At 48.0% G+C, this 27,486-nt stretch overlaps 1 protein-coding gene and 2 long non-coding RNA genes across 8 annotated transcripts in view; 2 read left to right on the forward strand and 1 right to left on the reverse strand.

Moving 5' to 3' along the window:
* The window catches only part of FERMT2 (FERM domain containing kindlin 2), an 86,204-nt gene extending 74,800 nt beyond the window's left edge, over positions 1-11,404 (reverse strand). For 4 of the 5 annotated variants that reach the window (XM_083436456.1, XM_083436455.1, XM_083436454.1 and 1 more), the window contains exons 1-2: positions 11,129-11,404; positions 9,541-9,709 (exon numbers count right to left, since the gene is read on the reverse strand). In XM_083436456.1, coding sequence (XP_083292582.1) covers positions 9,541-9,697 — 157 coding nt within the window. In that variant the 5' untranslated portion in view covers positions 9,698-9,709; positions 11,129-11,404. Of the gene's footprint in view, positions 1-9,540; positions 9,710-11,124 lie in introns of all 5 variants that reach the window. The other variant, XM_083436453.1, reaches the window with a different exon arrangement.
* A 538-nt stretch (positions 11,405-11,942) lies between these two features.
* LOC310677749 lies at positions 11,943-26,820 on the forward strand. Its single transcript, XR_014511394.1, has 3 exons — positions 11,943-12,041; positions 14,532-14,604; positions 23,271-26,820. It is a non-coding gene; the product is annotated as an uncharacterized lncRNA (long non-coding RNA).
* On the forward strand, positions 14,611-22,828 carry LOC310677722. Of its 2 annotated transcripts, XR_014511382.1 has the most exons (4): positions 14,611-15,236; positions 15,300-15,353; positions 15,705-16,654; positions 22,324-22,828. It is a non-coding gene; the product is annotated as an uncharacterized lncRNA (long non-coding RNA). The 2 variants fall into 2 exon arrangements; XR_014511381.1 differs by having other exon boundaries at positions 14,611-15,353.
* Positions 26,821-27,486: the final 666 nt, after the last annotated feature.

A 27,486-nucleotide genomic window follows, 5' to 3' on the forward strand; every position in this document is an offset into this window, starting at 1 on the left:
CCCTCAAACCAAGCCAGAAACACGCAAACAGCTTAGCAACCCTGCTTTAGAAACTGTTCTATAAACCACAACAAATTAGCCTTTTAAAAAATATAGGCTCAGTTCCCTAGAAAGTTATGGATAAATAACTGTGGAACTCTGGAAATAGAAACAACAAAGTCACAGTCTTAAGAGGAAGCTACTGATTTGGGCTGGGTCTAAACTATAACCCAACTGTTTCCTGCCTGCGGTATAACAAAACCAGTACTTTAGGATTGCTAAGAAGACTGCAATCTTTCAGACCAAACCAGTTCTCAGTGCTGTTTCTGTCTTCTTATAAGGAGACATATAAGATTATTCTATTCTATGCATGCAGCTAATTTGAAAGGAGCAAGATAAACTGTTCTCTTCTCTTGGAAGTAAACAGAACTGATAACAAGAGACAGCAGATATCTATAGGAATTCCCTCTAATAGTTTTGGCAGCAGAAAGGGCCAGGAAAAGAGCAAACTATTTGTCATACGACTCCTGCAATTTAAAAATATTGTTTAAATCCTAATTCTATGACCCCTGCCTGAGTATTTCCTTTAAACTTGCTGCTTGCTTTATGGTAGAGACACGTGGGCAACTTACACCCAGCCAGGAATGATGCCTCAATACCTTCCACATGCGCTGTATCAGGAAGATTTGGAGCACCACATGGCAAGACAAGAGTGCTCTCAAACAAAGATGTGCTCTCCCAAGTCCACATTCCCAGGATGTTCACACTCCTGTCTCAGCGACGTCTACGCTGGCTTGTCATGTACAACAGAAGGGAAGATGGCAGGATCTCCAAGGACATGCTCTACAGGGAGCTGACGTCAGGCCCCAGGTCCATTGGCAGACCAACTCTTGTGTTACAAAGACGTCTGCAAACATGACATAAAGGCTAGCAGCATTAACCCCACCACGTGGGAATCCCTTGCAGATGACCATAGTGCCTGGAGACAGACTGTCAGGTTGTATATCCATAACCGTGATCAGAAGAGGAATGACTGCTGAGAGGAGTGCAGAAAGAAATGTCATGGTACACCTAGAATCATAGAATCATAGAGTTGGAAGAGACCACAAGGGCCATCGAGTCCAACCCCCTGCCAAGCAGGAAACACCATCAGAGCACTCCTGGGCAGCAAATTCCACTGTCGAACAGCTCTTCCTGTCAGGAAGTTCTTCCTAATGTTTAGGTGGAATCTTCTTTCTTGTAGTTTGCATCCATTGCTCCGTATCCGCATCTCTGGAGCAGCAGAAAACAACCTTTCTCCCTCCTCTATGTGACATCCTTTTATATATTTGAACATGGCTATCATATCACCCCTTAACCTCCTCTTCTCCAGGCTAAACATGCCCAGCTCCCTTCGCCGTTCCTCATCAGGCATCGTTTCCAGGCCTTTGACCATTTTGGTTGCCCTCCTCTGGACACGTTCCAGTTTGTCAGTGTCCTTCTTGAACTGTGGTGCCCAGAACTGGACACAGTACTCCAGGTGAGGTCTGACCAGAGCAGAATACAGTGGCACTATTACTTCCCTCACTATTACCTGCAGCAGCACAACTGAATGCCTTCATCTGCCCCAGCTGCAACGAAACATGCCTCTCCCGTATTTAGTCTCTACAGCCATAGAAGAAGGTGCTGTAACTCTACAACAATTTGACTTCACCCCAAAGGTGCACTCTTCCACTGTGTCCTGAGACAGAAGGATGCCAACCAATCTTTGGCAAGACTCTCTTAATCTAATCTACCACGAAGGATTGTGTGTGGACAGGATATAAGATGTAAATATATACATCCAAAACTTTTTAATAAAAACCCATGCAGTAAATATCAATGACATACTTATAAAGTCAATGTTCTGGGTATCAAAATAGTTATAAATATTAATGGAATGAAGACAGAAACCGCCAAGAGCCAGAGAAGAGCTCTTGAGTGTCTTACGCTGTTGAAATTGCCATTCAGATCTAATTTGAAGCATTTGGACCATTCACTGGTCTGATCCAAAGAAGCTGTTCCTATCTCCTAAACAAATCTATAGCAGTTAAACCAAACCCATCTGTTGGCAGCTGGGGGAAGCTGTGAGAATTGACAAGTCTCAATATTACCATCCTGCCTCCTAACACCCGAAATCAAACAGCACTTGACCAGTTATTTAAAAGCGACCTTTCACTGGGGGGGGGGGGAGAATCCATTTCACTATAGGCACTGCATAGCAAATGCTTTATGCTCAAGGGCAAGTCAACAGCTAGATATTGTGCTTTGCGGCAAATCCTGCCAACTGAGTAAGGAGAGTGCCAAAGCTTGTGTGTCACTTCCTCTTCGGAAAGGACGCTGATGGATGCTTAGCATACAGAGTCATTTGCCTTATTTAAAGCCTGCTTGCTATCATGTCCCCGTTTGTTCCTCCTCCTTTACTTTGACAAAACAGATTCACATGCCTGTGACTTCCTAAGAAGAGGGGTTTTCCTTCAAGAGGATGCTTACATCAGAGCGGACACATTAAATCACAAGTCTAAAGAACCATGCCAGCAAGCAGCTGACAAACCAAGGAATCTGAAACTCAATTTAACTCAGGCATTGAAGGGCACATTTTTGTCCACCTAAAATAGATAAGACTAATTAGTAATAAAATTCTAATCATACACACAGTAAGCTGCAGGAAGAACACTATACTAGTGTAATGCAGCCTTTTCTAACCTGGTGCCCTCCATATATTTTAAACTACAGTGTAATGTTTTGGGAGCTGAAGTCCAATCTGGAGAAGGCTAGCTTAGAGCAAGCAAAGAGATTTAATAAAAGCTCTGTTAAATAGCAAGAAGTGCCAGACTCTTAGTCACATCAACAGCACAATCCTATGCATATTCAGAAGTAATTCTCACTATATTTAGAGAGAGGCTTACTCCTAGGTATGTGCTTTCAAAGTACATTTTCTTTTCTGTTGACCATCAAGCTGGCTTCCCCTCATTCAAAATATTAATCAAGGAGCCCAGTTACATGCAGACACCCCAAGGGGATATCACAGTGGGGGTTTCTGTTTCAGTTTCCCAAACTACAGTCCCCTATTCAACAATGCAAATTGTTTATTTTATACCCAGGGGAGCTTTAAAAGCCTTTTGCAATGCAGAAGGGGTGGAAGAATGGAGGGGAATTTGGGGAAATGTTAAAGAAAACTGCAATTTGCATGCAGATCTCCCTGTAGCCATCTATGGACTTGAGCCAAAACCCCAAATTAAAGAGGGGGGGAAGGTAGGGCTGAGTGATGAAAGGAAGTTATATAAAAGGCAACAGAGAAAACTGAAGACTTATTCATTGAAATTATAACAACTTTAAATGGAAAAACTGCAATACTGACCATTTGGACTGAATTGTTTTTATTTCTGTTGCTTACAGAAGGTTCATTACAGATTCAACTCAATGAATCTGCAAGCATTCCCTCCATTACAGTAAAACCTCAAGTGCGCTCAAAACTGGTAAATCAATAACACTGCATTTTCTTTGTGTTTTATTCATAAACCTTCCTTCTCTCACCAACCCCCACATTAATGGGAAAGAGAGAAGTCCACCACTAAATGAATGCTTGTGCCCTGAATTTCACACGTTTATTCCTAAGAGAAACACTTGAGCTTGCTATCTTCAGATTTCCAGTAACAGAAAGGTACTGAAGGAACAGCCTATCTATCTTATTTGCAGGGATTAAAAGTTCAAAGAAAAACAGCTGAAAGGGTTAAAGATTGAAAAGCTCCACCAAAATATTTTTTTTAAAAAAATGTCTAAAACGAGGGATGGAAGAATGACAATGAAGAAAGAAAATATCATAAACCACAGCTGTCTCCCTTATTTCAAAATAACATCCATACCCAAGCAGCATGTTGGGCTATTTAAACATCACATTTCCATCATTAATTACTTAATCAGAAAATGAAAGTATTCCTGAACCAGCCTGTAGCAAAAGGTAATATTGCACATTATCTGTGCTACCACTGGATTCTATCCATGATTCGAAACGTGCACCAGATAGGACAGCCAATCTTCTATAAATAGCATTGTAACTTAAGTTTGTTCTCCACGTTGGTCAGATTCAGAGCAGGAAGTTAGTACAATAGCTGTGTGACAAATCACTAGCAACGCATTGAGAATGCTTCCAGACAGCAGTTTACTGTGAAATAGGTGCTGCTTGTGCATGCAACTTTTTTGCACTGTCCAAATGACATCATTATCGAATGCCGGCCCATATTTTTTACATTTAATCTGGATTTCCAATTACTGTGGAAAAATTGTTAAGTAAAGATAACTAGTTATATGATATCGCTGGTGTGGAAGCTCATCAAATTTGAGGGTGGCTGGGTGGTTTTGTCATGTGCAGTGTTCAAAACTCCCATGGTTCTAGGCGGGGAATTTCATTAGTGCGAGCAGTTTCTGAGGAAAGGAGGGACCTTTTTCTGCCTCCCCACTTCTAGCCACTCTCTGAAGACTGGAGAAGAGACCCTCTTAAGAATATTAGAGGGGTGGGCAGGGGAAGGACTAGACCATGTGAAAAATGAACATAATATTTTAGCTGCAGTGCATTCATTTTCAGCTTTGTATTCTTGTTATAGAAAAAGCACACCTACATTCAGTTGTTGCACCCATAACCTAGGTTTAAGGTGCCATTTAGCTCCAAGCTTTCATATCTCAGTTTCTAACACCGGTCGTGTGCATGGTGATTTTTTCAGTGGTATTGCCATACCGCTATTTCCACTTGGCTCCAGACCTGAACAAAACCTAACTGCAGGTTAGGTTTAACTTGGAATTTCAATCAAGTTTGGAGGAGCTATTCCAGGAATAGACAACCTAAGGCCCATGGGCCACAAGCAGCCCACAGGGGTTGTTTAACTGGCCCATGAGCAGCCCCCGAATCGAGTTGCCCACTCAGCAAATCCCCATGCGCTGCACTAAACCGTATTTATTTTAGATCTTGTTGTGATTTATGTGGAAATTTCACTGTGTATTTTTTAATGTTTCATTTCTTCTTTATGACTACTTTTATAAGCTGTATAGTTACATATTTTTAATGTTGCAAGCTGCCTTGAGAATGGTTTGAACTGTGGAAAGGCGGCATACAAATAAAATTATGTATGTATGTATGCTGATGGAACAGGGAATTAAGAGAGCAGGAGGAAGGGAAATGATTCTTCTCTTTCACCTACACTGTTCTTGGTCCCACCTCTCCAGTTTCCTAATCCCAGAAGCAAATTGTATTTAATCAACAGGATTACTGGGTAAGGATAGGCTTATTCTTGCTCATCAACACCACATCCTTCCAATCTCAAAACAAATATCCCTCTGCAGAAGGACTCCTTCTCCATGGCTAATGTCACAGACCCTGAACTGAGGGAAATGGCAAGATTGCTCAGTGTGTTTCACACACAGAGCTACAGTACAAGCAGAAAGAGTCCCTGAACCCATCAGTTAAGCAATTCAAGTGATTTTCTAAGGCTTACCAGTTACACAGGGTGCCACAGTTGTAGCAACTACAACAGCATTTGCTAAAGTGATCTCTGTTAAGTTTTGTAGCTGCCGGTTACTTATGCAATTAACAGTTTCATTGAAAGCAAAGAGCAGCAATCAAAGATCCCTTAGCTTACCATGTAGCTTAAATAACCAAAGCAGACAGCCACATACAAAAGCCTACACAATATATCACAAAATTAAAGCAGCATTGCTAGTCATGTAAAGGATTTGTCTTGGTACCCCTGTTTCTATGACAACAACGGAGGCCCATGTCTTCCACCCATTTGCAGGAACCCTGTTGCACCCCCCGCCCCATATCTCTCAAAAGAAGTGATGGGGAGCCTGAGGGCCATATTCCCTTGTGCCTAACCCTTCAGGGGCCATATGACAGCAAAGTTGTACACATCCATTAATATACTCACACCCATTCATTCACTCACATGTGAATTGGGCTTGAAAAACACATTTCAGTTCCCTCCCTCGCCCCCCCCCCAAGTCTAAATGCCAGAGGGCGGCAGTCTTCATGGAGACAGCAGTTGAGGAGAGGAGCATTAACCCTTCCCTTCCCAGCTGCTATATGCACAAAGCTAACTCTGCACACAACACATTCATTCACAAAAAATCAGGCTTGAAAACAGCTTTCCATTGGCAGCTAGGGAAAGTGCTTTTCAAGCCTAGATGCCACATGGGGAGGGTTCAAGAGTGAGTCACAGAGACACAGAGAGGAATAAGCCTTTCCTGTCCAGTTAAACCCCTCTCCACAAATGCCAATGGCTGCAATGGGAGTCTGTTTTCCAGCCTAACTGCTACTGGGGGCAGGGAGGATGAAAGTTGGATGAGGAAGCACCACAGGCTACATCTGTAGCAGTTTCTGACCCTCATCTTAAAGGATGGACCGTATTATACATATATACGTTTGCATCTTCTTACTGTCAGTAACCTGAAACATACTCAGTGGGATGCTTAGGATTGCAGTGCAAAATTGTTATATGCAACAGGTGAACAATGAGAGAGAACACAGGAAGCTGCCTAATACAGAGTCAGACCATTGTTCCATCTACCTCAGCCCCACCTGATTGCCAGTGGCTTCCCAGGATTTCAGAAAGGATCTCTCCCAGTCCTACCTGGAGATGATTGGGATTGAATGTGAGAAATTCTGCATTCAAAGCATGTGCTCTACCCCTGAGCCATCCCACAAAGCAAACATTAATTTGCAGTGAGTTAGTTAGGAATATAGAAAGTAGCCTTATAATGAGTCAGAGCATTGGACCATCCATTTAAATACTGTCCACACCAGTAGTTCCCAAACATTTCACCTTGGTTTCTGGCTGTTTTTAACAACTGATCTGCACTGTGCTAGATGCTGTATTATTTTAATTGTATATATTGCTTATTTATAATAAAATTGTATTTTATTGTATTACAGTTCAATTACCATAGAATTCCAAGTGGAATACAATATAGTACAATCACAATCAGTAAGAAATAAAGACAAGAAGAATACAATTAAAATGTATATATGAATATTATATCTGACAAAGTTCACGGACCAGGGAACCCCTGGTCTTCACAGACTGCTGTTGCCAGGGATGGAATCTGGGACCTTCTGCAAGGAAAGCCACTGAGCTACAGCTACAGAAGTGACCACTACAAATTTATCATCATTCTGATTAGAGACTTAGCCTCCACAAACAGATGTTCTTCTGCTAAATGGAAGCAATCAGAAAGCTGCATTGTTTACAGAGTTAATGAGAAGATGCATGCAAAGTACTTCTATTCCAAACACATTGCTACCCCAAGATTTTTCAGAACAAACAGGATGGACAACGCTGCAAATATAACGTTTTTTCATAGTTTCTGTTTACAGTCATTATCTTTTAAAGGCCAGTTTAAAGAAATGTAGTTCTATTTTTTAAAAAAACACAGCTGCCATAACTATCCCAAGGTTCAGAACTGTTTTTACTTGTATGGTCCTGTTAGCTTTTAACTTGATAGATATTACAACCTGGCCTACATCCAAGGTCAAAGGTATTGTAAAAAAGTTTCCACTATTTTCATCTGGCTTGTAGAGGGGACTTTGGCCCCAGCATGATCTCCTTCATGATCTACACATTATCAAAACAGCACGCTTACACAACCTGCTTCTGGAGCTTTATAAAGCCCACTGCAAAAGAGATTCACGCATGATCCTCATTATGAGACATTTACACAGAATCATAAGAGTTAGAATGAGGATGGCCTCCCAAAATATATGTTTGAACTTCAAGTTAGCTTTTATCCTGTGGAGGGCAATTAAACTCATCCCACAGAGCATCTTAAAAACTTGCTGTCTCCACTGAATTCCATCCTATACTTTGAGCAAATTATACACATGTGGACAATTCTCATCAATGACACGCAAAGCCAATAGAAGGCATGACTTATTCATTATGTAAGAGACTGTGGTGCTTCTTCGCTTAATATTTGAAGAGGCTGAACAACTTTAAGTGCTGAGGCCTGCAATCACCTTGAAACATTCTTTTCATAACCCAAGGACAAAAAAAAATATTTCTAAAACTGATTTTCTACAGTCCCACAAGCCATATCAAGCCTCAGAGTCCTTCACACACACAAACTTCCTTTTGAACCAAGTATTTATATCTGCTTTTCCTTCCTTATTACATCAGTACGAAGTTTTAGTACAGCGCAGGCCGACTCTTTCTTTTTAGCTGCACCAGCTATGACTTGTGTACATAACCAGCCAGCAAATCAAGTATTTACATAGCACCAGAAGTGTGCTGCGGAGCTGATAAGGATGTTGTGTTTAAACTAGTATACTATTCCGACTCAAATGCATTATTAAGGAAGGAAAGCATCAGATTACCAACTGTATAAACCTCAGCATCTTTTACCAGCACAGGAACTTTAGCACTGAACCACAGTGCACTCCACAAAATGCAGAACACATTGATGAAAGCTCACTAGGCATAATGTGCCAAGCAGAAATGTTCTAATGGCAGTACTGTACAACTTGCTGTATAGCAACAGCTACCATGTCTCATTAACAGGTGCCAGACATAGCCTAGGATACTCGCTAACACAGGAGGCTGCACTAAGCCATAACACCATATACTTGCCTAAGAGAGGTAGATAGCTGTAATAACACTGCAATGAAAGTCAGACGTTTTTGGGGGGCGTGTGCAGGAATGAGTATTTTAATAATTGTTTACAACAGTAAACATTGCCCTGCTTAACGATCTTAAAGTTTTTGTAACAACTAGCACAGACCCTCCTTTCCTATCACTTGGTCTAAATTCCTAGAAACTGAACTTAATGAGTCCAAAGAAAAGGAACAGCCACATACAATAGAGCATTCATTAATCTAGAATTTAGAAACCACCTATCATATTTGAGAAACTTCCCCTAATTTGCAGTGAAAACAATGCTAGCCTAGATTCCTTCAGTCACGTGCAGTGAATTTCTGGTATTACATGTGAAGTCTTTCCCCCTCTCAGAAGCTCAGGACTTTTGGAGGAGGAAGGGGGGGCACACCATCTATGGGTAAATCCTCTATGTGAAGCTTGAACATACAAGCACAGTTTATATAGTTCTTCTGACTGCAAAAATCAGCCTTTACATTTAAACACATGTATGGTCAAATCAAGATCCAATGACTCCTTCGTCTCTGCCACATCACTGACCCAGGATGGCACCTTCTACTACTTGCCATTACATGTCCCTGTAAATACTATCACACTTGCATTTATGTGCACGTATTGTACAGAACCCAGTAGCCATTGTACAAACTACAGAAAGATATGGTAGCTAACCACGAGAAGGGTTAGACTCAGATGTGGCCTGTATTCTGCCTGCTAGAGAAAGAGATCCAACATCAAGTTTCTCTAACAAAAAAACCTGGCATTTAAAAATAGTTATGGGTTTCTGAAATCAGTCCCATGTGCGATGCAAATATGCAATTTCATTTCCACACCCAGCGCTTCGCCTTCCAGCTTCCACCAAAGCAAGGAGAAAAGCCACACCTTTCCCCCAATAGTTACAACTTACCAAGTTTTTCCACCAATTTCAGCATGACGCCGCCAATATGGACCTCTCCTGTGACCCTCAGAGTTACATCTCTGTTCAGGTCTGTGACATGGACGTTCAACTCCCACGTCCCATCCGCATAGCAGCCATCTGGCATCCGTATACCGTCCAGAGCCATCGTTCCTCCTTCCTGCAAGCAAGCGGCAGAGGAAACGGCATTCATTAGCTAAGCAGAAGCCTCACACTCGCAGCTCGTAAGTCTCTCCCTGCTTCCCATTTACTGAAGAAAAAGCATGAAGGAGCCAAATTCAGGGAAGGCAAACAAGTTTTCCCTAAGTCAGCTGCGAAGAAGAAAGAAGAAGAGGAGAAAAGGCTGAGAGCTCCCAACACATGGCTCAATTTACAAAGAACTTAGTGAGGCAATTGGTGGGGGAGGGCAGAGCCGGACTGCAAACTTGCTGGAAGAATGCAAGCATGAAGGCAATGCAAACCAAAACCTTATTTAGCCCCAACTCTGCCTAATATATTTAGAGGAGGGATTGCAATGCCCTTATTCAGCTTCTCACCTACAACACAATGTTTTCCTTATTTGTTTACTGTTCATATTCTCTTTCTCTCTGTGTGTGTGGCACACATCATCCATACTATCAATTTTCACCAGGGCACTCAACACGGATGCGTGACATGCTCCTTATTACCCTGAGTCTGCACATCCCCTCAAACATCTGTGCTAAAAGGGGTGCGAAAAATTATTGCGAGGAAATGGATAGTACCCCTCCGCCGGAAAAAGAGCGCCACCCCTTGACCCGTAAAAGGGTCTCCTGAGCCCTTCCCTCCTAGAAAATACAGATATTACTACTACTACTACTACTACTACTACTACTATTATTATTATTATTATTAATGGTATTTTAAAAGCGAGTCAAGGGCAACTCTATATAGCAGCCAAGACTTCGCTTGGGCGGGGAGAGTGAGAGTCAGAAAGGAACAAGGGAAGCTCTATTCCGGCTGTGCAAGAGGGATGGGGAGGCAGAGGTGGAGGAGATGGAGGGAAAAGGAGAAAAAGGAGGAGAGGGAGACCCGTCTTTGCCCCACAATAAGGTCCATCCAGAGGAGGGTCGCATGGGAAGAGGGAAGAGACTCTGGGAAAGAAACCCGAGGGAAAAATGGGGGGAGGAGGGAAGGGGAGAGAGGCGGAAAGGGGGGTCAGGCAGACATATCCATAGACAACCACGACCCCCCTTCGCACCCACACCCAGCCCAGCCCCACAACGCGGTGCCTGAAGGATGGGCATGGGCAGGGATGCGCCCCTCGACCTACAAGTGGGGAATGGCCGGGGAGGAGAGAGAAAGGCGACCCCTCAGCTTCCCAAAGGGTGGGGAAGCAGAGCCCACCCCCCACACAAGAAAACACCCCACGAATTCATACATACGAAAACCCCTCGCAGACACAAAGCCCCGTCCTATTCACACACACGCCCGCAATGCACGCGTGAAACACGGCGCCTTCCCTCACACGCACCATTCACACGTTCGCACAAATTCCCGCACACACAGAGAGAGAGAGAGACTCTTCGCGCCCCCCCCCCCCCGTCGCCACCCCACTCGCCTGCCGGGCTGGGCTCCTCTTCTTCCTCGGCCGGGGAGCGTCCCTTCGTGGGGGCTGCAAGGAGGAGGGCGCTTCTCGCTTCTGGCCGCCGCGGACGCCGCCAGGACGGGAGCCTTCCCCGCCCCCCGGGGCGCCGCCTGAGGGGAGGGAGGAGGAGGAGGAGGAGGCGGCGGCCAGAAAGGCCCGAGGCGGGGCGGCGGGGGGGGGGGAAGAAGGGAGGGAGGCGCCGCTGCCCTTTTATGGAAGCGGACGGCGGAGGAGCGGGGGCGCGGGGCCAACATCCGGGACTCCCCCGTGGGCGGGAAAGGAGGAGCGGGGAGGCGGGGGGAGGAGGAGGAGGCTGCCGGGACTCCTGAGGGAAGGAGGGGAAAAGCGCGGGAAGCCGCGGCTCTGAGGCGTTTTACCTAACAGTCGCTCTCCCGCCCCACAGCAATGGGGGCTTGCGGGGAGACCCTCGCCGGGCTGTGTGGTCTTCAACGAGGGGTTCCAGTCAGGCTGCCTGACAGGGGAAACTTTTTCTTTTTTGAGATGTCAACATTTTATTTTTTTATTGTGGTCTCTGGGGCCAATAATAATAATAATAAATTTTATTTATATCCCGCCCTCCCCAGCCGAAGCCGGGCTCAGGGCGGCTAACAACAATTAAATAATCAAACAATCAAATAATCCAACATTCTAAAAACATTCCATTATAAAAATTAATTAAAATCAAATTAATGGCAACCGTTAATTAATGATGGGGTCTGGGGAATGCAACCCCCTTTTTCTTTCTTTCTTTTTAATGAAAGATTTTCTTCATTTACAAAAGTGTGTCCTTTATCTTGCCGACTTAACGTAACTGACCCGTCTTCGTTTCGTCTCCTTTGCAAACCGCCCTTCGCCCGAAGATCCCAGGGCGGTTAACAGGAGAAAAGTGCGCAACGAGAATACAAAATACACGATAAAACGAAACAATTACAAAGCCACAGAATAAACCAGCCCGAAGAGACACCTGGTTGGCAGCCCTGAGAGCAAGAAGGGCAGTTTCTTAATAAATACATAGATATACGTGTGTATAAATAGATACGTGTGTGTGTTTCAGCCTTTGCCGACCTGGTGCCCTCCAGTTGTTGCAGGTCAGCCACTATCACTTAATGGGAAATTCAGGTCATAACAGAAACAGCTCGCTTTCTCCAAAATACTGTTTTTATGACAAGTGAGAGGGAAATGCATGGGAAAGTGTGGGGCACGGGTCCCTGCAAACAAATGAGGGCGAATGCTCAATAAACAGGTCATACCTCAGTCCACAGAACGTGAGACTCTTAATCTCACAGTTGTGGGTTCGAGTCCTGCTGCGTGTTGGACTAGATGACCCCTTGGAGTCCTTTCCAACTCTACACTGCTATGACTACCGTCTGATACCTATAGATCTTCAACGCTACCCTACTAATGTTCCTGTTCTGCCCTTGACTCCCAGCTCTTTCCCCCCAATTTTTTTAATTGATTTTCCAAATTTATAAACAAACACAAATCCTAACTGTAATCATTCCACAATTATTAACATTGTTAGGTGACTTCCTCAAACCCCCCTGGCTGAATTTCAATGTATATCATTGTAACAGTTTTCCAAGACTAATTTCTCATAAAATTTACTTAGTCACTTAACTTCTTTCTTACTTTTCATATAAACTTGAAACATATTATTATATAAAATCACATATTTATATCCTAAGCCAATCTGGTATTTGCAAGTGTTTCTATTTAAATTATCTTAGCATACTTAACTAAATATTCTTTAAATTTCATCCATTCTTCCTGGTACTCCTCCTTCTGGTCGCGGACTCTTCTGGTCAGGTCACCTAGCTCCCCAAAGTCCATCATCTTCATCTGCCTTTGACTCAAGAAACGAATGGGAAGTTAATTTAGACACGGGGCGTGTAGTGAGGATGTTAATGATAAAGAAGCAGGGGAGAAACCGGTGTAAGGGGAAAGATGTCTTTAGCCCAGGTAAGACGCTTCTGACATTTCTTGTTCAGGAGCGGCTTGACAAGAGGAATCCAACATTTGAAGCCCATCTCCAGGATCCTTCTGTGTGTGGTGGCTCTTGATGCACTAACTCCAGCCTCAGTCCACTCCTTGTGAAAGTCCCCAACTCGTCTGAATGGTCTTTTTCTGACAATCCTCTCCAGGCTGCGGTCATCCCTGCTGCTTGTGCACCTTTTTCTTCCACGCTTTCCCCTTCCGCATAACTTTCCATTAATGTGCTTCGATGCAGCACTTTGGGAACATCCAACTTCTTCTGCAATTACCTTTTGAGGCTTTTCCTCCTTATGGAGGGTCTCAATGATGGCTTTCTGCACAACTGTCAGGTCACCAGCCTTCCCCATGATTGTGCTTCCTACTCAACCAGACTGAGAGACCATTTAAAGGCTCCAGAACCCATTGCAGGGGTTATGGATTGAATAGCTACTGAACCTTTTCACAATCTTCTAATTTTCTGAGATTCTTAATTTGGGGTTTTCATCATCTGAACGCCATAATCATCACAATTATAACAAATAAAGGCTTGACATATCTCGCTTTGCATGTCATGAGTCTCATATATTAGTTTCACCTTTTAAGTTGAATTACTGAAATAAATGAACTTTCCCACAATATTCTAATTTTTCGAGTTTCACCTGTAAGTCTGGCTTGGAGGGAGAATGGCATGGATGCAGTGACAGCCCCATAGGCCTTGAAGATATCAAGGCAGAAATATCATTCCCTCTTTCTGGAGAAGCAGCACTACGTGATTTGGTTTTCTTTGGACAAGAGACAGCAGGAGGCTTTACGGCATCCATATAATAAACATAAGGGACGCGGGTGGCGCTGTGGGTTAAACCACAGAGCCTAGGACTTGCCGATCAGAAGGTCAGCTGTTCGAATCCCCGCGATGGGGTGAGCTTCCATTGCTCGGTCCCTGCTCCTGCCAACCTAGCAGTTCGAAAGCACGTCAAAGTGCAAGTAGATAAATAGGTACCGCTCCAGTGGGAATGCAAACGGCGTTTCCATGCGCTGCTCTGGTTCGCCAGAAGTGGCTTAGTCATTCTGGCCACATGACCCGGAAGCTGTAAACTGGCTCCCTCGGCCAATAAAGCGAGATGAGCGCCGCAACCCCAGAGTTGGTCACGACGGGACCTAATGGTCAGGGGTCCCTTTACCTTTACCTTTATAATAAACATATGCAGTTATGCAAGCAAACAGGCACTTCTGCTGCAAAGCCCTCGAGCAGGAACTCAGTGCAACAGACATCTCTGCAGTGCTCACCTGTCCAAGCAAGGATCTCACCTGCACCTGCCTAGCTTCAGCAATGTGCCTTTAGTTTTAGACCATACTTTGGGGGGTTGAAGTCTGCTCCAAATAAAAACTCTCTTCTCTGTCGCAGGCTCAGTGTGCAGGCCCTTTTCCTCCCCTACGACAACGCTGGCTGAGAACTGGCCGCAGAAGCCGTCTTGCAGGTAAGCTACCCATCTGGGAAAACATCTCCAACGGTTAGTTCCTCTTGAGGGAACATCAGCCTATTGTTCGTGACTATTAATAAGCAATCACCTTAGCAAAGAAGGGTCACCCAGCAGCTGTAACAATATAGAGACTGGATAGGAACCAAGAGTGCAGCCGGGGAAAGAACAGAGAGCTCATTATGTCAGCGAGGGTGGGACTGGGATCAAGGAGTCCTATGGAAAAAATTCCCCCGAGGGAGTCAATCTGTCCCAAAATAACGTCTCAAAGAGTCTCACATAGCACTGATACCCTGAAGATTTAATTCCACACACATTTTCTTGGTGTTTTCACTTCAACAAGCTTGCCCCAGGAGAGAAGTGGAGTGACATGACCCCATCCCACCCTGTGATTGTTTTCTTTTAACCGAGGGTAATCACATCATTGCAGGGCCCTAATTGCATTATTACTAGTTTGGGGTCAGTGGTGGAATCCTCCTGAAATAGCCTCGGTTTTCCGAAAGTATCAGTCAAGTTTGTTTATATGCCCCTTTCCTGCCACCATTATGCTCAGAGTGGCTTTGCAACAGATCTAGACCAAGCAGCAACGTAACAGATATTACAGGAAAATGCATAACTCATCAAAGCACAGTGTGTTTTAGAGGTTAATTTGAAAGAGTTCTGGATCTGCCCTGCTTGCTTGGAAGGCGGGAAAGAGAGACAATGGTGGTGGTAGGGACATGGGGGGCGCTGTGGTCTGAACCAGTGGCGTAGCGTGGGGGGTGCAGGGGGGGGCAGTTGCACCGGGCGCAACATCTGGGGGGGGACGCGCTCGCACTCGCAGCTCTCTGCCCCTACCTGGCTCACTCACTCTCTCTCACTGCAGTGCTGGCTGTGCAAATCCGATCCGAGCCGCCAGGTCGCCGCCCACTGTGGAGGGGAGGGTGCCAGGCATGCGGTGCGGTGCAGAGAGAGAGAGAGGGGGACTATCTGGGGAAGGGACAGTGCAGCGGGGGGGGGGGCGCAAATTACTTGCCTTGCCCCGGGTTAGGGGGCGCAAATTACTTGCCTTGCCCCGGGTGCTGACAACCCACGCAACGCCACTGGTCTGAACCACCGAGCCTCTTGGGCTTGCCGAATGTAAGGTCAGCAATTTGACTAGCCCCCTCAGGCTGAAAGCGGAGATGAGTGCTTCACTCCAAAGTCGAATTCGTCTGGACTTAACCGTCCAGGAGTCCTTTACCTTAGATGAATTGGAGGGGCTGATTGACATAGAACATTATTATTGGGTTGCATATAAATGCTGTATATAATTAAATAAACTCAACACTGCAAACTACTTCAGAGGCAGTTGTATTTGAGTTGAAAACAATGCATTTATAACAACAGGCATAATTATTTCTGCACACGTAAAACTTTTGTGTTGCGTGGATTCAGACAACCAGTGCCATGCAATGGTAGTGCTGAGAGCATGGTGGATCTTGTGAGCATCCCAGTATGTGTCAAGACAGCAGATGACCACATCCTGGCTGAATCTGTGTTTCCCCAGTTGTGGCGAGACCTAATCATAGCTAGTTGATGAAATAATGGCTTTCAAATGCCAAACTGGCAACTTGGGCTAAAACTTTTGTATGAATCTAGCTCTTTCTGCATGTTCAGGGAACCTGTGGAGGGAGGATTTGGATTGCAACCACTGTGCTCATTCCCAGCATATATGCATAGATGTACAATGGCCAAATATAGGTGCTCCCCATGTGACCAGGAATCCTTCAAAAGGTGCACAGAGCCTAGGTGTGTATATCCCTGGCTCTGTTCAGAGTTTCTGTTGAATAATGCAGGTCAGAAATAGGGGAGCAGGTGCGACCTGATTTTCCCTCCATGTGTTCATTGGATGCTGTACAGTTGTCATGTGAAAAAGGCTTTTGCCCAATAGCACACACAACTGGAGGAAAGAAGATTTGCATGACTAACATATGCCTTGCTGTGTGTGCCTAAAACCTAGAAAACTGAATTATAACAGTTCAAGCTTGTTACTTGCATAACTTCTCTCAGCTTGAATGCAAAAACAAATGTGATGGCCTGGGATTCCGATTCGGAGGATGAAACAGAGGAATCCCGGCCTGCACAGGAGTCCCCGCCTCCAGGGCCGGCTGAACTGGGGCCAGGCCTAGATGCTGAAGAGCCTGCACCTGTGGCAGTGCATCAGGAGCTGGCCCCAGGTGAAGCCCTTCTGGCCCCAGAGAGGCTTGACGACTCAGTGGCCACAGGTGAGCCTCCTCCAGGGCCCAGTAACCCTTCGGCCTCTCCTGATCTGCAGAGGTTTAGAGCAGAGAGGCGAAGGGAACTGGTTGCCCCCAGGAGGAGTGCTCGCCTTAAGGCCAGAGGAGGCGGGGCTCCTGGGGGCCGGGACCGCCCCTGGCCTTAGAAGAGGATAAAAGCCCAGTCAGCCCGGCCCCAGGTTGCGGGAGCAACGTCGTTGTTGGCTTCGGACCTTCCTGCGTTCTTGATCCCTGCTCGGCCTCCTGTTCCTGACTATCCGGTACTCCTGCTCCCTGCTCGGCCTCCTGTTCCCGACCATCCGGCGTTCCTGTTCCCTGCACAGCCTCCTGTTCCAGCGTTCCTGTTCACCGCCCGGCACTCTGCCTCGGTCCTTGCCCCTCTTCGTGTGGACTTTGCTACACCCAAGGTACCTTACCCCCGGGACCAGCACAGTTTGCTCCCGCCACCTCCCGCACTCCCCCTTCGTCGGGGTGCGTTCGGGAAGAGCCAGAGGCCATGGCTGAACAGGCGGCTGCACTGGTGGCTTTGGCCCAGGAGAACCAGGCCTTGTCTCACACCGTGCAGCAGCTCAGTGACGCGGTTGAGGCACTTCAGCAACGCTTGGAAGCCCTACCGGCTTCTGGGGCCGACGCCCCGGCTCCGGGCAAGTACCCAGTGGCTTTGCCTGAGAAATTTGATGGAGCCCCGGCCAGCTTTCCCATGTTCCTGGCCCAGGCCAAACTGTATATTCAGGGGCGAGCCCGGAACTTTCCTGACGACCGTACCAAGGTGCACTTTTTGATTAGCTTGTTAAAGGACCAGGCGGCCAAGTGGGCGTTGCCGCTACTCAGGCAAGACTCCCCCTTGCTGGCAGACTATACGGGGTTTTGCAATCGTTTGGAGGCCGCGTTCGGCAACCCCCAGAAAGAGAGTCAAGCCAACCGGGCGATTCGGCATTTGAAACAGGGCAAGTCCACGGTGGCCACATATACCACGGAGTTCCGGCTGTTGGCACAGGACTTGACCTGGAATGACTCGGCACTGCGGGACCAGTATCTCGAAGGGCTTTCGGACGAGGTACTGGACCAGTTGGCCACAATGGAACGCCCCACCACGCTGGACACTCTCATTCAACGGAGTCTACAAATAGGCGACCGGTTGGAGGATCGTCGTCAGGCCCGGGGTCGCCGACACTTCCAGTTCACGGCACCAGCTTTTTCCGGCAGCCCCACGGTCACAACTGATTTAACGGAGGAGCCTATGCAGCTCGGGGCAGTGCGGCCACGCCTTTCCCCCGCAGAGAAGGCGCGGCGTCGGGATGGAAATCTCTGTCTTTACTGTGGCGGAAGTGGACACTTCGCTCGGTCCTGCCCTGAGAAACGCCAGCCGCAGGGAAACCGCCAACCCCAGTAGCTGATGGCCCTAGCTACCGGGGGTCCCAAACCGTACAGAATGGGCCCGCACCAATGGACTTGCAACATCTTATGGTTTCGGTACGTTTATACCCTCCAGGTGGGCCCTGGATCCTCACCCATGCTTTGGTAGATTCAGGGGCAACCCGCTCCTATATGGACGCTGCTTTTGCCGCCCATCATCAGGTGCCACTTCGGAACAAGCCAGTACCGGTCCAGGTGGAAGCGATTGACGGACGACTTCTGCGTTCAGGTGCCGTTACTCAGGAGACCCAGCCTCTGGTCCTGTGTCTCCAGCAGCACCGGGAGTTGCGAACTTTGGACATTGCCTCTATGCCCCGCTTCCCCCTGGTGCTCGGGATGGACTGGCTGGAGGCCCACAACGTTCAGATTGACTGGGTCAAACGGACCGTGCACTTCCCAGACCCATGTTCCCATGCTCAATCCGGAACGCTGGCGGCCGCGCCCTCAGAGGAGGCAGCACCCACGCTCCCAGCCGTGTACCAGGACTACCAGGACGTGTTCGAGGAACGGGGGGCAGACCAGCTGCCGCCGCATCGGCCTTTTGACTGCGGCATAGACCTCCAACCCGGAGCGCCTTTACCAGTGAGTCGCTTATATTCCCTAACAGAGCCAGAGCGCGAGGCTTTGCAGGACTTCTTGCGCAAGAACCTGGAGCGTGGGTTCATTAGGCCTTCCACCTCGCCCACCGCGGCGCCGGTGCTTTTTGTTAAGAAGAAATGTGGGGAACTCCGCCCTTGCCATGATTACCGAGCCCTGAATAAAATTACCGTCCCAGACCGGTACCCCTTGCCCCTTATCTCGGAGCTGCTGGAGCGGGTGCAAGGGGCACAGGTGTTCACCAAGCTGGACCTCCGGGGGGCCTACAACTTGATTCGGATCCGAGCCGGGGATGAGTGGAAGACAGCGTTTGGGACCCGGTACGGGCAGTTCGAATATTTGGTTATGCCTTTCGGTTTGTGCAACGCGCCTGCTGTGTTTCAACGCTACATCAACCACGTGTTTCAGGACCTGTTAGACAAGTACGTGGTGGTGTATTTGGATGACATACTGATTTACTCCCGTGACCCGGCTCGCCATGAGGGACATGTCCGGACCGTGCTGCAGCGCTTGCGTGAGCACCGTTTGTACGCAAAGCTCAGCAAGTGCGAGTTCCATCAGCGGACTGTGGACTTCCTTGGTCACCGGCTCTCTCCAGATGGGGTGCAAATGGACCCGGGGAAGGTGACAGCGGTTCAAGAATGGGCGGCACCCCGGAACCGCAAGGACCTACAGCGTTTCCTGGGGTTCGCCAATTACTACCGGACCTTCATCGCTGATTATGCTCATCGCACCACCCCGTTGACCCGGCTACTGCGCCCAAAGACGCCGTTTTCCTGGGACAAGGAGGCAGAGGAGGCGTTTCAGGGGTTGAAGGCCTGTTTCCAGAGGGCACCAATCTTACAACATCCTGACCCCTCTCGACCCTTTGTGGTGGAGACCGACGCTTCCAGTACGGCTCTCGGTGCCGTCTTGTCTCAACAGATTGGTCCTGAAGCGCCACTCTTACCCTGTGCCTTCTATTCCCGCCAGCTCCTACCAGCGGAGCGTAACTATACTGTGTGGGAGCGGGAACTACTGGCCATCAAGGTAGCCTTTGAGGTCTGGCGCCACCATCTTGAGGGGGCACGACATCCGGTGGAGGTGAGAACCGACCACCGGAACCTGGAGTACCTCCAGACCACCCGCAAGCTGAACCAAAGACAGATCCGGTGGGCGTTGTTCTTCTCCCGGTTCCAGTTCCGGATCCGCTACATCCCTAGCTCTCAGAATCAGAAGGCGGATGCCCTGTCCCGGAAACCTGACGACAACGCAGACACGGTACAGAAAGCAGAACCCACCACGATCCTACCTCCGGCTGCATTCCTGGCCACCCAGGAGGCGCAGCCACTGCAGGTTCGGGTGCGGGAACAGCAGCGGGTCGACGCTTGGGCCCAGGAACGACTCCGGGAGCTGGCTGAAGGGTCCAGCCCACAGTATCCGGGGCTGGTCCTGCATCAGGGCCTTCTGATGCACCACGGTCGTTTGTACATCCCGCCAGGGCCACTACGGCTGGAGGTTCTCCGGATGGCCCATGATGCCCCAGCAGCGGGGCACTTTGGACGGTATCGGACCACCCATCTGGTCAGTCGAGAGTTTTGGTGGCCCCGCCTGAAGGCTGACGTGGCTCGCTACGTCGCTGGTTGTGATGTCTGCCGGCGCGCCAAGGGACCTACCGGGCGACCCCCCGGCCTACTTCAGCCATTGCCAGTTCCACCGCACCCTTGGCACACGGTTTCGTTGGACTTTGTAGTGGACTTACCCTCGTCTCGTGGCTGTACCTGCCTTCTGGTTTTCTCCGACCATTTCACCAAGATGGTGCACTGCGCTCCCTGTCCATCTGTACCCACAGCCAAGGAAACTGCTCAGCTGTACCTTCAGCATGTCTTCCGCCTGCATGGCCTACCTGAGCGCGTGGTGTCCGACCGGGGCGTTCAGTTCACATCCCGGTTCTGGCAAGCACTACACCAGACCCTCGGGACGGAGGTCTGCCTCTCGTCAGCCTACCACCCACAGACCGATGGCCAGACGGAACGGGCGAACGCGGTGCTGGAGCAGTACCTCCGGTGTTACTGCAGCTACCAGCAGGATGACTGGGTCGACCACCTGGCATTGGCGGAGTTCGCCTACAATAACGCGGTGAATGCGTCCACCCAGCAGACCCCGTTCCAGGCCAGTTATGGTTATCATCCACGGCTGTTTCCAGAGGTGCTGCCGACATCCGCAGTCCCGGCGGTGACGGAGTGGCTTCAAGAGCTCCAGTCCCAGCAACAGCTTTTGGTGGAGCAACTGCACCAGGCCAAGGAAGCGTACAAGGCCCAGGCCGACCGCCACCGCCAGGTGGGGCCGGAACTTCGCGTCGGTGACCTGGTTTGGCTCTCCACTCGCCACCTCCACCCCTCTCGACCTTCGCGGAAGTTGGACGCCCGCTTCACCGGCCCGTTCCCTATCGTAGACCAAGTCTCTCCTGTGGCATTTCGTCTCCGGTTACCCGCAACCCTGAAGGTGCACCCGGTCTTCCACAGGTCCCTTTTGAGTCCGGTGGCCCCACCCGACGAGTTCCACCCGAACCGTCCCCGACCGCAGCCAGTGTTGGTTCGGGGAGAGCCTGAGTACGAGGTGGAACGCATCCTGGACTCCCGATACCGCAGGGGGAAGCTGCAGTATCTCATTGACTGGAAGGGGTACGGACCGGAGGACCGTTCCTGGGAACCAGCGGCCAACGTCCACGCACCTGCCTGCCTCCGAGAGTTCCATGCGACGTACCCCGGCAAGCCGGGTCCGGACCCTCGGTTGAGGGGGGGGCCTGGGAGGGGGGATGGTGTGATGGCCTGGGATTCCGATTCGGAGGATGAAACAGAGGAATCCCGGCCTGCACAGGAGTCCCCGCCTCCAGGGCCGGCTGAACTGGGGCCAGGCCTAGATGCTGAAGAGCCTGCACCTGTGGCAGTGCATCAGGAGCTGGCCCCAGGTGAAGCCCTTCTGGCCCCAGAGAGGCTTGACGACTCAGTGGCCACAGGTGAGCCTCCTCCAGGGCCCAGTAACCCTTCGGCCTCTCCTGATCTGCAGAGGTTTAGAGCAGAGAGGCGAAGGGAACTGGTTGCCCCCAGGAGGAGTGCTCGCCTTAAGGCCAGAGGAGGCGGGGCTCCTGGGGGCCGGGACCGCCCCTGGCCTTAGAAGAGGATAAAAGCCCAGTCAGCCCGGCCCCAGGTTGCGGGAGCAACGTCGTTGTTGGCTTCGGACCTTCCTGCGTTCTTGATCCCTGCTCGGCCTCCTGTTCCTGACTATCCGGTACTCCTGCTCCCTGCTCGGCCTCCTGTTCCCGACCATCCGGCGTTCCTGTTCCCTGCACAGCCTCCTGTTCCAGCGTTCCTGTTCACCGCCCGGCACTCTGCCTCGGTCCTTGCCCCTCTTCGTGTGGACTTTGCTACACCCAAGGTACCTTACCCCCGGGACCAGCACAACAAAGGAGGCCAGTTTGAAGTTTTACCTTCTATAATATTTTGCTTCCAAGTTCTCAGTGAGCTCTGGACTTGGTGAAAGTCTCCCAGAAGAATCAGAAGACTGGCAAGAAACCCTCTTTGCTCCCAAGGGCTGATAATTTACCAAGTAGCGTTTATCCTGTTGTGCGTTACATTGCTTTAAAAATTGGTCATCTGTGGGACAAAGTATGTGTTACATTAAATGTTAAATTTAATTCAATATGCAACAGGTTGCCATATCGACCAGTCTGGGACTTGTGTTCTGCAGGGGAGGCCTGGCTGGTTGTCCCATCAATTGCATTGTATAGCGTCAGCTCCCAGGCTGTGGAACTTTCCCCATCCACAGAGGTGGCTTCCTTCTGATGTCAGCAAAAAAATATATCTTTTTGCGCTGACATGGCAGGGGGAGGCATTAATCGAATCCCACTTTATGGACTCCTGATGTACTGAATTGATGTTATGCTTGTTGTGCTATTTTAATACGTTTTAATTCATTCATGATAGTTGGTTTTAAATTTTATATTGTAAATCATCCTAGGGCCGTAGAATTGTTGGAAAGGATGCCAAAGGTCTTCTTGCCCAAGCCCCTACAAGACAAATCTAAGGGTTTAAGAAGAGCCTGCCCACTGGATTGGACCAGTGGCCCATTTATTCCAGCATTCTGTTCTCACATTGGCCAACCAGATGCCTACAGGAAACCCAAAAGCAGGACCTGAGCACAACAGCCCTCTTCCCCTTATAGCCTCCTAGATTATAGAAGGACCACAAGTGGGGCTGGGAGTATTTCCACAGGCCTTCAATACCACTGTTCAAATATAAAATTAGGCCCAAGCCAAACATGTCATTTTCAGGCCTGTCTGATTGATGCCCACTTGACTCCTGCTAGTTTGTCACTTGTTTTCTCTACATGATTTTTCTGTCCATCCTCAAACAGGTGGATCGTGTGAAGAAATGCAGTGTGTGGACAATACATTTTGCTGCAGTTTTCTGCAGTTGCAGCAGCAACTCCAGATAGATTGGAAATTGCACCCTGGAATTTGAAGGCAAGGTTGGGAATTCAGGCAACTTGCGTCATGAGCTGTTAAGAAGCTGTAAGCTCTTCCCATTTGTTTGCAAGAACTGCTTGGATTTTATAGGCAGCTGTATCCAAATAAGGTACTGAAACAAGAGGGCTCAGAAGTTGACATAAATTACATCAGCCAGACCTGGCTTCAGTTTAGCTACTGGACCTGACAGTCTTATGGCTCTCTGCCGTTCTCTCTCTGCAAGTTTGGTATAAGAAAGCTTTTTCCCTTTTCTGCTGCTCAGCACCTCAGTGTCACAGCCTGGCTCAATAGTTTGTAACAGATGGCCAGTTTTAAAATCAGATTCATCATTTTTCATTCCTCATTACACAGGCATTGCTTATGCAAGGCATTAGCCTTCATAATTATCACTTACTTTGGGGATCAGATACAGGGGTTTGTGGGCTCTTGGGCACCAGGGTGCCAGTGGCCCACCTTCCTCTCCATCACAGAGACCCCTCCCCACATGGGACCTTTCCTCTGTCATGGTTTGGGGCAGCTGATGGTGCTTTTGCTTTTGTTCCTACATTGGGGTGATGAACCTTAGGCACATGGGCAGAAGGTGGCTCTCCAGGCATCTCAATTTGACCCACAAGACTCTCCCTTGGTGATGCACTCTCCCCACTCCACAGCCCCCACTGACCCCCCTGCTCTGGGCCCTCCTCAAGTGCTTACGCTTGGTTGCAATGTGTCTTTGAACTGTAATAATGCCACATCTCTCCTAGGATGGAGATCTGTGTCTGACTTTTGCATGGCTAGACCAAGACCTACTGCACAAAGGTAAGAGCTGCATCCATTGCGCTACCTAATTCTGCCTCTTGTCCTGCCCACCACTAGTATGTGGCCACCTGTATCGTTGCCCACATCAGAATGCGGCCACCCATCCGGCTGAAAGAGATTCCACATTAGGAACATTAATGTCATTTATTTTCAGCAGAAAGTGCCTTATGTCGCTTGGGAATTCCAAGAAACCCAAAAAATCAGCAGAGTTTTGAAATCCCTGGTTAAAATGAGAGGAGTGCTGAAAGGTTCTGTCTACCATATTGTTTCAAAATGTCATCCAGTTGTATCCAAACATAGATAAAACCTGTTCTTCAATCTCAAGAATCTTCAATCTCAGGAATCATCATGGAAAATTTGGTAATGATATTTTAAGAAATGTCTAAATGCAAAGATACAAACATTTTTGTTGTTGACGTCTGTCTCAGGATACAATGGAGGAGTGTGCCTTTGTGGGTAAAGTCAAACTGTGGGAAGGTTGCAGCACCTGCTGTGGCTGTAGAGACTAATATGGGAGAGACATGTTTTGCTGCATCTGGGGCAGATGAAGGCATCCAGTTGTGCTGATACAGATGTACCATGGTGTTTCTTCTTTCTGGACTCCTCCTCTGGTCGCTAGTATGGACACATGACCTGACAGTCTGTCTCTAGGTACTGCAGTTGTCTGCCATGGATTCCTTATGAGGAACGGTTGAAGGAGTTGGGGATGTTGAGCCTGGAAAAGAGGCGAGTGAGAGGATATCAAATATCTAAAGGGCTGTCACATAAAAGACGGAGCAAGCTTGCTTTCTCCTGGTTTTCTCTTTGGTTTTCATTGGACTCCAACCAATGGCTTCAAGTTGCAAGAAAGGAGATTCCAACTCAATATCCAGAAGATCTTTCTGCCAATAAGAGCTATTTGACAGTGGAATGGACTCCCTTGGAAGATAGCGGGCTCTTCTACATTGGAGGTTTTTAAGGAGAGGTTGAATGATCATCTGTCATGGATGCTTTAGCTGAGATTCCCTCATTGCACAGGTCAGATGAGATGACCCTCAGGACCCCTTCCAACTTTGTTATTCTATGTATGTTGGGGGTTGCAGCATTGGCGTCCTGTGGGTTCAATCTGGAGTTCAGTCAAGATTCGACCCAGGTCCTGTGCAGAGCCCTTGCACACAAGGAACCCTGTTATGCACCTCAACTGCATTATTTTGTGTGCACAAAAGGGTCTTTAACTGCTTTCCACTCAATATGATCAGCCAGATTCACATCCAAATAAATGAACTAGCAAGGAAACAAAGGAGCATTGTGTTATCGATACATTCCTTGTGTGAAAATCCTGTTACAGTTTAAAAACCGGCTTTTGCCAACCTGGTGTCCCCCACATGATAGGGCTGCAACTCCTATCAGCTGCAACCAGTAGTTAAAAATAAATGATGGAGTCATTTGCTCCATAACTACCTCCAAACGAATCAATGAAGTTTGAATGTATGGCTCTTTGAGCAGATCGCACACACGATATCACAGTTTTCTGATTTAACAGCTGGGATCTTGTGAATTGCATGATTATCTGATTGAAACTGGAGAATCGTGCAAGCTTAGCCGCTGGCATGGCCCTTGATGCCCGCATGGATGGGAAAGTAATAGGAACAATGACTTGTTCTAGGGGCGGCACCTTAGTACTCAAAAGGGAACAAGAACCTTGTGGTTAGACCACAGACCTCGGAAACAGGAAATGCGGATTTGTCTGTCAGTACCTAGCTTTGCCACAGATTTCTGCAGGGCATGGAGTCAAGCCAACCCACTCAGGGCTTCTGTGAAAGCGTGCGGTGAAATGTTATACCTTGAGATGTATTTGCCCACCAAGATGGTGACTGAATGGCCAGCCGTGGGTCTGCCATGCCTCTTGCAGACTAAAGGATGGGTGTCCGATTTCCTTCCACGATTTCATCATCCACAGGTTGTTGCCGTGGTTTTTCAGGCTGCGTTGTTGTAGAAACTGAAATTTTAAAATTGCACTTAGGAAAGAAGAGCAGAGGTAAATCCAATAACAACGTCAACCACACTTGTATAAGATAAATGGACATTAAAAGGTAGCTATTTTAGCCCTTGGGATAAATTCCAAAATCCATATTAGGTCAACCAATGGCCATTCTGATCAGGGTTTTATGGGACTTGTAGTTCAAAACAACTGGAAGGCACCAGGTTGGTGGAGACTGGTCTAGATGGGGAGCCAGGGGTGGGGAAAATTGGCTGATGGTGGAGTCTTGGACTTTGCATCTGGTCACTGTCTCAAGTTTGAAGGTCGGAGAAGATAGCAGACAATAAGCTGAGGTTCTGTTAGGTACATATACCGTCTTAAGACACAAATACAGATTACCTACAAATGCTCAATGGCAGATGAAAAAACTTGCTAACCAGCATCTATGGACCAGCAGCTTTTACAGCTTCAGAGACCCCAGAGATACTGAAGCAGTTGATTAATTCTTATGCAACAAAAAAAGTGACCATCAACATATATAAATCTTTGTTACTAGCAAACCAATTTGATATACAGGTATTGAGGGAGGAATGGAATAAAGAATTAGGGACCTCAGTTTCGACCACACAGTGGGAAACTGTTTTATGTGCTGTAACGGGCATCTCTGGACCTTAAATTGAGGCTCAGGTGGCGCTGTGGGTTAAACCACAGAGCCTAGGACTTGCCAATCAGAAGGTTGGCGGTTCGAATCCCCGCGACGGAGTGAGCTCCCATCGCCCAGTCCCTGCTCCTGCCCACCTAGCAGTTCGAAAGCACGTCCAAGTGCAAGTAGATAAACAGGTACTGCTCCGGCAGGAAGGTAAACAGCGTTTCCGTGCGCTGCTCTGGTTCGCCAGAAGTGGCTTAGTCATGCTGGTCACATGACCCGGAAGCTGTATGCCGGCTCCCTCAGCCAATAAAGCGAGATGAGTGCCACAACCCCAGAGTCGGCCACGACTGGACCTAATGGTTAGGGGTCCCTTCACCTTTACCTTTACAACAACAAAAAATATTTAGATTATAATGGATCCCATTACATTTGTTTTAAAAAGGGCTGTCTAAGGTATCTAACTGTTGGAGATGCAATAGTAATAATGCTTCTCTAAAACCCATGTTGAAAGATTTTTGGCAGAAGTAACAAACTATCAACAGAACTATACGGAACAAGCTTACATTTACAGAGCAAAATATCCTTTTGAATTATATACCCAACACATGGAACCTTACAAAAAGACAATAAGAGTGGACTCTCTGCACCCTTACCATGGCAAAAAGACGGATACTGATGAACTGGAAAAATAAAACTG

This window comes from Podarcis tiliguerta (genome assembly GCF_965153285.1).
Source record: "Podarcis tiliguerta genome assembly, chromosome: 1".
NCBI lineage: Eukaryota > Metazoa > Chordata > Lepidosauria > Squamata > Lacertidae > Podarcis > Podarcis tiliguerta.